General features: G+C 39.5%; 1 protein-coding gene across 1 annotated transcript in view; it reads right to left on the bottom strand.

Annotated features, from left to right (window-relative positions):
• Window positions 1-1,614: 1,614 nt before the first annotated feature.
• The window catches only part of TESPA1 (thymocyte expressed, positive selection associated 1), a 31,106-nt gene continuing 22,027 nt past the window's right edge, over window positions 1,615-10,693 (bottom strand). Inside the window, exon 10 of the mRNA XM_060165095.1 lies at window positions 1,615-2,255. Coding sequence (XP_060021078.1) covers window positions 2,050-2,255 — 206 coding nt within the window. The 3' untranslated portion in view covers window positions 1,615-2,049. The remainder of the gene's footprint in view (window positions 2,256-10,693) is intronic.

Genomic DNA, 10,693 nt, shown 5'->3' with positions numbered 1-10,693 from the left:
TTGGGTAAGGACAATTAGCAAACAGAGATGGTCTAAGAAGCCTGCACTACAGCCCTTAAAAACTCTCCAGCCCTTTGTTTCCACCTAGCTAGGCAACCAGACTGGTCTATGCTCTATGACTGGCAATAGTATCAAAATAAAATAGAGTTCTGTTTGCTCATAATATCTGGTATGATTTTTTTTTCTTTAACACTCATGGTTATCCTTTCTGTCTAATCCCTTTCTCCTGATCTTTGCTATGGTCGACTAAAACATTATTCACAACCTAAAAATTGAGAGCTGTTTTTTTAAAAAATAAATTTATTTATTTACTTTTGGCTACATTGGGTCTACGTTGCTGCCCCTGGGCTTTTCTTTAGTTGCAGTGAGCGGGGGCTACTCTTTGTTGCAGCGCGCGGGCTTCTCATTGCGGTGGCTTCTCTTGTTGTGGAGCATGGGCTCTAGGCACACGGGCTTCAGTAGTTGTGGCACACAGCCTCAGTAGTTGTGGCGCACAGGCTTAGTTGCTCCGCGGCATGTGGAAATCTTCCGGGACCAGGGCTCGAACCCATGTCTCCTGCATTGGCAGGCGGATCCTTCACCACTGTGCCACCAGGGAAGCCCTGAGAGTTATGTTTTATTTGGCGGGAATTTTTAGGACTTCAAGCCTGGGAGGCAGAATCTCAAGTAATCCTCAGAGTACCGCTCTGAGGAGGCCAGGGAGGGGAGCTAGGATACACAGGAGTTTTGCAACAAAGCGCAGGTAGTCGGGAACATCAAAAGATTACTGTTAATTAAAGAAAACCAGATATGTCAAGTTAAGGAATTTCGTGCTTTTCTATGTATGAGAAGATGCAGGAATATGGGCTCACTGAAATCATTCCTTTGATATGCACCTCAGCTATCTGGGGCCAGTATCCTGTGTTTTCATATCCTGAGTTTCCTCAGGGCTCACCGACTCACATTGAAGGGCTGCAGTCACTGATGACTGTGACATCCTTTGTTTACTGGTATGGTAGGCAATATTCTAATTGTCTACCATACACTATCTTGCAGTGTATTAGGTAACCAAGTAATACATTACTGTAAGCGTGCGCGCGCGCGTGTGTGTGACCTCTCCCACCCTACTAAAATTTTTTTCGAGAAGGAATATATCTAAAATATACCACATATAGCCTGGTAGAGTCCTGTCAGTGTTCAAGCTCTGTTTATTGACAAAACATTTTCCTTCTGACACAAACCACAACTGCTTATTCTTTTTTAAAAATGCCAAGGTTGGGCTTCCCTGGTGGCGCAGTGGTTGAGAGTCCGCCTGCTGATGCAGGGGACGCGGGTTCGTGCCCCGGTCCGGGAAGATCCCACGTGCCGCGGAGCGGCTGGGCCCGTGAGCCATGGCCGCTGAGCCTGCACGTCCGGAGCCTGTGCTCCACAGCAGGAGAGGCCACAGCAGTGAGAGGCCCACGTACCAAAAAAAAAAAAAAAAAAAAAAAGCCAAAGTTTAAAAACATATTTTTATTTGTATTGTTTTCTGCCAGCAGAAAATACTGTGAATTTTTTGCAATGGCCAAGAGGAGGGATTCTGAATCCCGCTCATCTCTTTTCCTATGAAGATCCAAAATTTAGGATACAGGGAGAAAAGGGTTTTAGTGGGGAGGCTCCAAGAGTATCTCCTTGGATGAGGCCTCAAGAAGAAAAACAGGACCCTGTATGGTGGACGACTTCCTGGGATTTAATTGGGAGCACAGAGGGATGAACAGAGGCTCAGAGGGAATCCTACTGTAGGCTGCACCAAGGTTTCAGGGCCTGAAAGTGGGATTTGTGCTTCCTCATTTAGCTTGAGCCCTTTGAGAGTATTCCAGTAGCAACCCTTGTTCCTCAAATTTGATCATCCTTAAATCTTCTAACTGTCCTAGGCAGTGTCAAAGCTTGAGAGAAAATTAAGTATTTGTCCAGGTTACCACTGTCCCTATCATGTAGATCATGTATTCTAATACCCACAGAGTAGAAAAACCAAAGAGAAATGAAGTGACTGCCTAAGGTCTGTCTCTGTGCATGCTGTTCATGATAGCATCAGGATGGAGATTCCAAGTCTCTTACTCTGGTCTTCTGCCCGGTGTACCATGCTGCTTTTCTCCTACTGAGATTAGGAGTTTGTAGGGCCAGAGAGCAGGAGCTGGATACTGGAGGCCATACAGCCTCCTGCAAGAGGAGGTGGGAGTTAGGCTCTTCTATGAAGCTGCTGCCGTCAGAGCACGTGCTGTGGTGGTGGTAAAAGCCTGCAATGGGAATTTAAAAGAAACACATCATGCATTTTTTTAAAAATTGAAGTATAGTTGATTTACAATGTTGTGTTAGTTTCAGGTGTACAGCAAAGTGATTCAGTTATACATACATGCTTTTTCATCATAGGTTATTACAAGATATTGAATACAATTCCCTGTGCCATACAATAAGACCTTGTTGTTTAGCTGTTTTATATATAGTAGTGTGTATCTGTTAATCCCAAACTCCTAATTTATCTCTCCCACTATCCCCTTTGGTAACCATAAGTTCGCTTTCTATGTCTGTGAGTTTGTTTCTATTTTGTGAATAAGTTCATTGGTATCATTTTTTAGATTCCACATATAAGTGATATCATATGATATTTGTCTTTGTCTGACTTACTTCACTTAGTATGATAATCTCTAGGTCCATCCATATTGCTGCAAATTGCATTATTTCATTCTTTTTTATGGCCGAGTATTATTTCATTGTGTATATATACCATATCTTCTTTATCCATTCATCTGTCTGTGGACATTTAGGTTGCTTTCATGTCTTGGCTATCGTAAATAGTGCTGCTATGAACACTGCTGTGCATGTATCTTTTTGAATTAGAGTTTTCACTGTATATATGCCCAGGAGTGGGATTGCTGGATCATATGGTAACATTATTTTTAGTTTTTAAAAGAACCTCCATACTGTTCTCCATAGTGCCCGCACCAATTTACATTCCCACCAAGTGTAGGAGGGTTCCCTTTTCTCCACATCCTCTCCAGCATTTATGGTTTGTGGGTTTTTTAATGGTGGTCATTCCGACTGGTGTAAGGTGATACCTCATTGTAGTTTTCATTTGCATTTCTCTGATAATTAGTGAAATTGAGCATCTTTTCATGCACCTGTTGGCCACTTGTATGTCTTCTTTGGAGAAATGTCTATTTAGGTCTTCGGCTCATTTTTGATTGGGTTGTTTGTCACATCATGCATCTTTTTTTTTTTTTTTTTTTGCGGTACGCGGGCCTCTCACTGTTGTGGCCTCTCCCGTTGCGGACCACAGGCTCCGGATGCGCAGGCTCAGCAGCCATGGCTCACGGGCCCAGCCACTCCGCGGCATGTGGGATCTTCCCGGACTGGGGCACGAACCCGTGTCCCCTGCATCGGCAGGCGGGCTCTCAACCACTGCGCCACCAGGGAAGCCCACATCATGCATCTTTGAGACAACTTTGTGTACTGGATTGGTAGAAACTTTTATACCCTACCTGGGGAAATGTTTCTCACTACTATAAGTAATATTTAAAGTTATTATTATTAGCAGCAGCAATGGGATCAAAGAGTCATGTGACTTAGGCTTTCTGCTCTTCTCACCATGAAATGAGATTCCTGAAAAAGTTCACTTCTTAATGTTTAGACTTATAAAAGTATACCTACGCTTTTATTCTTATTCTTTTGCATAGACTGCTGAGCACTGCTGGAGAAAATGACAAAACTATTCCCAATCCATGTTCTGCACCTTGAGCTGAGCCCTAATGCTATTCACCAATTCGACTATTAATACATATTTCTATTAATAAATATTATTCTTGTCCTTTCTCCATAGTGGTGATCTCAAATCTTTATGATCCTCCTCAAATTTCTTGCCTCATGCTTTTAATGATGACCCAACAGGAAAAAGAGAGAAACCAGTAAGCATATATTTCTTGACCTCCGCTCCAGACAACCAATGTAACTGTATTCACACCTGTCCTTTTTCCTTTCCTCTAAACTCTGGTAACCCCCATCTGTTCTCTGTATAATGAGTTTTGTTTTGTTTGTTTGTTTTGTTTTTAGATTCCACATAGAAGTGCAATCATATGGTATTTGGCTTCTCTGTCAGACTGATTTCCTTTAGCATAATACTTTTTTAAAGACGTTTTTATTGGAGTATAATTGCTTTACAATGGTGTGTTATTTTCTGCTCTATAACAAAGTGACATATACATATATCCCCATATCTCTTCCCTCTTGCGTCTCCCTCCCTCCCACTCTCCCTAGCCTACCCTTCTAGGTGGTCACAAAGCACTAAGCTGATCTCCCTGTGCTATGTGACTTCTTCCCACTAGCTATCTATTTTACATTTGGTAGTGTATATATGTCAATACCACTCTCTCACTTTGTCCCAGCTTACCCTTCCCCCTTCCCGTGTCCTCAAGTCCATTCTCTAGTAGGTCTGCGTCTTTATACTCTTGAGGTCCATGTATGTTGTTGAAAATGGTAAGATTTCTTTTTTTTTTAATGGCTGAGTAGTATTCCACTGTATACATATACCACCTCTTCTTTATCCATTTATCCATTGATGGACACACGTTGTTTCCATATCTTGGCTATTGTAAATAGTGCTGCCATGAACACAAGGGTGCATGTATCTTTTCAAATTAGTGTTTTCATTTTATTTGGCTACACACTCAGAAAAGCATTTACTGGTAGTTCTAATTTTAATTTTTTGAAGAACCGCCATACTGTGTTCCATAGCAGCTGCATCAATTTACACTCCCATCAGCAGTTCATGAGGGTTCTCTTTTTTCCACATCCTTGCCAACACTTGATATTTGTTTTCTTTTTTACCATTTTGACAGGTGTGAGGTGCGATCACATTGTGGTTTTGACTTGCATTAGTGATGTTGAGCATCTTTCCATGTGCCTATTGACCTGATCTGTATGTCTTCCTTGGAAAAACGTCTATTCAGATCCTGCCTATTTTTTAAATAGATTGTTTGTTTTTCTTATTAATTGAGTTATATGAGTTCTTACATACTTTGGATATTAACCGCTTATTGGGTATATGATTTGAAAATATCTTCTCCCATTCAGTTGGTTGCCTTTTTATTTTGTTGATGGTTTCCTTCACTGTGCAGAAGCTTTTCAGTTTGATATAGTCCTATGTATTTACTTTTGCTTTGTTTCCATTGTTTCTGGAGTCAGAGCCAAAAAAAAAATATTGCTAAGATCAATGTTAAGGAGCCTACTGCCTATGTTTTTTTTTTTCCTAGGATTTTTATGATTTCTGGTTTTACATTCAAGTCTTTAATCTATTTTGAGTTTATTTTTATGTATGGTGTAAGATAGTGGTCCAGTTTCATACTTCTGCATGTGGTTGTCTAGTTTTCTCAACATAATTTATTGAAGAGACTCTTCTTTCTTCACTGTATCTTCTTGCCTCCTTTGTTATAAATTGGTTAACCATACATGGGTGGGTTTATTTCTGGGCTCTCTTATCTGTTGCATCAATCTGTTTTTATGCCAATACCATATTGTTTTTATTACTATAGTTTTGTAGTATAGTTTGAAATCAGGGAGTGTGATGCCTCCAGCTTTGTTTTTCTTTCTCAAGATTGCTTTAGCTGTTCAGGATCTTTTGTGATTCCATATAAATTTTATGATTGTGTATTTGATTTATGTGAAAAATACCCTTGGTATTTTGAAAGAGATTGTACTGAATCTGTATATTGCTTTGGGTAGTAAGGAAGTTTTAATAATATTAATTCTTCTACTCCATGAGCATAAAATATCTTTCCATTTATTTGTGTTTTCTTCCATTCTTTCATTAATGTCTTATAGTTTTCAGTGTAGAGGTCTTTCACCTCCTAGGTTAAATTTATTCTAGGTATTTTAATTTACTTTATGATGCAATTATAAATGGGATTGTCTTCTTAATTTCTCTTTCTGATAGCTCATTGTTAGTGTTTAAAAATGCAACAGACTTTTGTATATCAATTTTGTATCCTGCACCTTTACTAAATTTGTTTATTAGTTCTCACAGTTTTTTGGAGGAGGCTTTAGGGTTTTCCATATATAAAATCATGTCATCTGCAAATAGTGACAATTTTACTTCTTTCTTTCCAATTTGGATGCCTTTTATTTCTTTTTCTTGACTAATTGCTCTGGCTAGGACTTCCAGTACTATGTTGAATAAAAGTGGTGAGTGTGGTCACCCCTTCCTTGCTCCTCATCTTAGAGGAAAAGCTTTCAGCTTTTCGCCATTGAGTATGATGCTGGCTGTGGGCTTGTCATATATGGCCTTTATTATGCTAAGTCATGTTCCCTCTATGCCCACTTTGTTGACAGTTTTGATATATTTAAGTTGATAGCAAGTTAAGTTCGAATGCATTCTAAAACTCTATATTTTAACGCCCCCATCCAAATTTTGTGGGTTTTATTTTTATTTATTTTTGTTTTTTAATTGAAGTATAGTGGATTTGCAATGTTGTACAAATCTCTGCTGTACAGCAAAGTGACTCAGTTTTACACATTATACATTCTTTTAAAATATTCTTTTCCATTATGGTTTGTCCCAGGAGATTGGATATAGTTCCCTCTGCTATATAGTAGGACCTTGTTGTTTCACATTTTGTGTTTTTGATGTCACATTTTACATCTTTTTATTTTGTGTACCTCTTACCTGATTATTTTAGTTCTAGTTATTTTTACTGCTTTTGTATTTTAACCTTCATACTGGATTTATAAGTTATTAATCCACTACCTTTAATATATATTTACCTTTATCAGTGAGATTTTCACTTTCATATGTTCTCTTGTTAGTAATTAATGCCCCCTTTTTTCAGCTTAATGAAGGTTCTTTAACATTTACTGCAAGACTGGTTTAGTGGTGATGAACTCCTTTAGCTTTTGTTTGCCTGGAAAGTTCTTTATCTTCTTTTCAATTCTAAATGATTACCTTGCTGGGTAGAGTATTAATTGGTTGGAAGTTTATTTCTTTCAGCACTTTGAATATATCAGGCCACTCCCAGCCTGCAGTTTTTGCTAAGAAATCAGCTGATAGTCTTATGGAGGTTAGCTTCTGCATAACAAGTTGTTTTTCTCTTGCTATTTTTAAGATTCTCTCTTTATCTTTAACTTTTGACATTTTAATTATAATCTTGGTGTGGCTCTCTTTGGGTCCATCTTGTGTGGAACACTCTGGGCTTCTTGGATCTAGACAGATCCAGACATCTAGTCTGTTTCCATCACCAAGTTAGGGACATTTTCAGCCATTATTTCTTCAAATATGTTTTCTGCCCCTTTCTCTCTTCCCCTTCTGGTACCCCTACAATTCAAATGTTATTCCTCTTGATGTTGCCTCATAGGTCCTTTAAGCTATCTTCACTTTTTAAATTTCTTTGTTCTTTCTGCTGGTCTGTTGGGTGAGTTCCACTGCCATGTCTTCCAGATCACTGATTCTTTCTTCTGCTTCATCTAGTGTGCTGTTGAACACTGCCAGTGTACATTTCAGTTCAGTTATTGTATTCTTCAAACCTGTGATGTTTGTTTTCTACTTTCTTTTATTATCTATAACTTTGTTTAAAGTTCTCACTGTGTTTATCCATTCTTCTCCTGTGTTTGGTGAGCACTTTAATGACCATTACTTTGAACACTTTATCAGGTAAATTACTTGTCTCTATTTCATTGAGGTGTTTTTGTTTCTTTTCCCTGGGTTTTTATCTTGTTCTTTCATTTGAAACATATTCTTTGACTCCTCATTTTTGCTTGACTCTCTGTGTTGTTTCTATGTGAAATAGCTACGTCTCCCAGTCTTGAAGGAATGGCCTTGTGTAGGAGATGAACCTTATCATTTAACCTTTCCCTAGCTTGTTGTCTGTCAAACATTTGTGTTTGTCTAAGCAGCCTGATTTATTCTGGGTAGGTCCCAGTTGTTGAGGATGTGCCAGGACCTCTGAGTGTCCTAGAGGAGGGATCTCAGTTTGGGGCTGATTGAAAGTTAGACCTTCAGGCAGCAGCTTTTAAGATATGCAAATATATACGGTCCTGTAGGACTGAAATTGTAGACTCTGCTGGCATCAAGACCAAGAACCCGGAGGTGTCCCTTTGAGAATGTTGCAAAATTCTGGGCTCCAGTTGAGTGTATAAGCACCTTTCTGGGAGGTACTGGTGAGCTGTAGTGAAGTCAAGTGAGAGTACTGGCTAATGTTCCCTGAGAACACTTCTGTAGCATCTAGATGTGTGGTTAACTTGAACTCTACTTTTCAGGCTGATGCTCCAGGACAAGTAAATAGGCCTTTTGCATGGGAAGACTGGGGGTTGTTTCAGTCTGCTGTCTGTGCAGTGCCCTGCGGGTGGTAGCCTGCCAAGAACTATCTCTCTAATTGTTTCAGACCTGTGGAGCCCAGAAAGGCAATCCTACTGGCCATCAGAACTAGGTTGACTCAAGGAGCATTCCCAGTGTGGGCTGTGCTCACCTGGCCACTTTGGTAGGGCCATGGGGGTGTAGTGCGCAGGGGCAGGTCACTCACCTGGCAGGTTAAAACATGTCTCTTTAGGAAACTTGTAAATTCTTTGTTTCTTTGAAATGTATGTAAATCTTTTTTAAAGGCTAAATAAGCCCCTTGAAACCTTTACAAACCAGAAATGTCTCTCTCAAGGATATGGAAGCCATTGCTTTGAAATGTATCAAGGATCATAGAACCCCCATCTCCCAGTCTCCAGTCTAACTTAGATGCCTGGCTCCAACTGCAAAACCACGAATTGCCATAAAAACATGAGAGGTATTTATTATTCCTTTGGCTAAAGGCAATAAGCTAATATGGTTGGCCACCTCAGTTACCAGGTGAATCTAGGATGAACTATGTGTGAAAAATGGTGCTGTCAAGTCCTCTTACTTGAGGACTAGTTATTGTTTATTTTGACAACATGTATGTAATGGGTTGTATCTTCTTGGATATATAAGAGGGTAAGACCCCTTTCTGTCTCTGCAATCTCTTTAGCACACCCTTTGCCTGTGATGCACATCATATTCTGGTGTAATGTTTATTCAAAAACGTAACTTTTTTCTTTCTCTTATACCTTTCCGGAGAGGGATTCTGGGGTGGCAGAAGGTTTTGTTTTTAATTATATTTACCCCACAGACACAAAACAACCTTGGGAAGAAATGTAAATGAGGCAGAAAAATAATTATCACATTCTCATAGTCCTCTCTCTCTTTCCTCTCCCTTTTCTTGTCTCTCTCTACACTTCCTATCTGATAGTTCCTCTTGAGAATTTATTTTGGTATAAAAATAACTGTGCCCAGGGTCATCACCTATAAAATGGGGAACAATAAAGCAACCTATATCACAGGATTAAATGATTTAATTCCCACAAAGTGCTAAGGATAGTGTAGGACATGTAATAAGCACTATATATATTTGTTATTGTTAATATTATCATATGGCAAAATCTTTCATCAAGGAGCAAGTCTGTAGCTACCTGGCTCACAGAGTTTCCACCAAGTACAAACAGATAGTGTGTTGAGTTACCCACCATTTGGGATTATCTCAGACTAGTTTTCTTCTTTATCCTGTGCTCTGCACCAGCCTCCCCACCTAATCCTTCCTGACTCTTCTCCCACTGCTGCTAGCAGTGTTGATAATAAAATGAAACCTCTCACTTCTAGATATGATCACTTCACAAACAGGATATATATTATGCTGTACTACCTCAGATCTGGTAAAAGAAACAACAACAACAAAATAAAAATAAAAATATTCTCCTTAGCAGTGCTTCTCATAAATGTGGTAAAGGTCAAATGATTTAAATTTCAGCAACAGGGCACCAATAAAAGGGCCATGAAGTTGAAATTCTTGAGCAAGGTGCAAATTATGAGGGATGAGTGTCATTCTTTGCCAGGAACTTGGAGGAAGATTAAGACTTCTCTGGAAGAGACTAAAAGATGGAGTGGGAGGGATGAAAGCTGATAGCTGGGAACAAGATCCTCTTTTAACAGAAAATGTGCCCTTGTGCTAATTACAGAAAGGTGCTCATCTTATATAGATAAATTAGGGGAAAAAAATAAACTCTCTCTTAGAAGAAGACGACCCTTGAGATTATGGAAGGTAAGCTCAGTAGAGCTGGGTTCCAACCCCTATTTGCCTCTTCAAGTGAGTGTCTTTGTGAAATATGAGGACCACACCATTAGACACAGCTGCTGGCTGGGTGCTGCTACCACTTTCTATCCATGCTTGCACCTCTCCTATGCTTGACAACAAGTAGTAGATTAACACCTGGGACTAGATACAGAGATCCTGGGAGATAATTACAGATCCTGGAAGGGGCAGTAGATCTGAGGAACTGTCCCACCTAGTTCTGCCTTTGATGGCGGTGAGTGAATTTCCCTATCCGTGTTTCTTATGCAGTCTTTAATCTTGCCAGTGCTGAGCTGTTTTCATAGCTACTTCCCACTCCATGTGATCTCTTAAAGGATGACAGAGGAGTGGATTGAGAGAGATAGCTTATAGCTTTGTGAGAAGATTAATAAAGAAACTCATAGAACATTGGAATGATTTGGGAACCACTGTGACCCCCTGCCTCAGCTGAAGTCTGTGTCAGTGAAGAAGAGATCTCTCATCTTTCTAGGGGAATCATAAAAGGAAAATCTATAAAATCACCTCCTCATTTACCTGAGAGGCTAAGTGCATTGAATTTCTAA

The sequence above is a fragment of the Lagenorhynchus albirostris genome, chromosome 11 (genome assembly GCF_949774975.1).
Source record: "Lagenorhynchus albirostris chromosome 11, mLagAlb1.1, whole genome shotgun sequence".
NCBI lineage: Eukaryota > Metazoa > Chordata > Mammalia > Artiodactyla > Delphinidae > Lagenorhynchus > Lagenorhynchus albirostris.
Note: the sequence above shows the minus strand (reverse complement) of the source record. Positions and strands in the feature narration are given on the sequence as shown.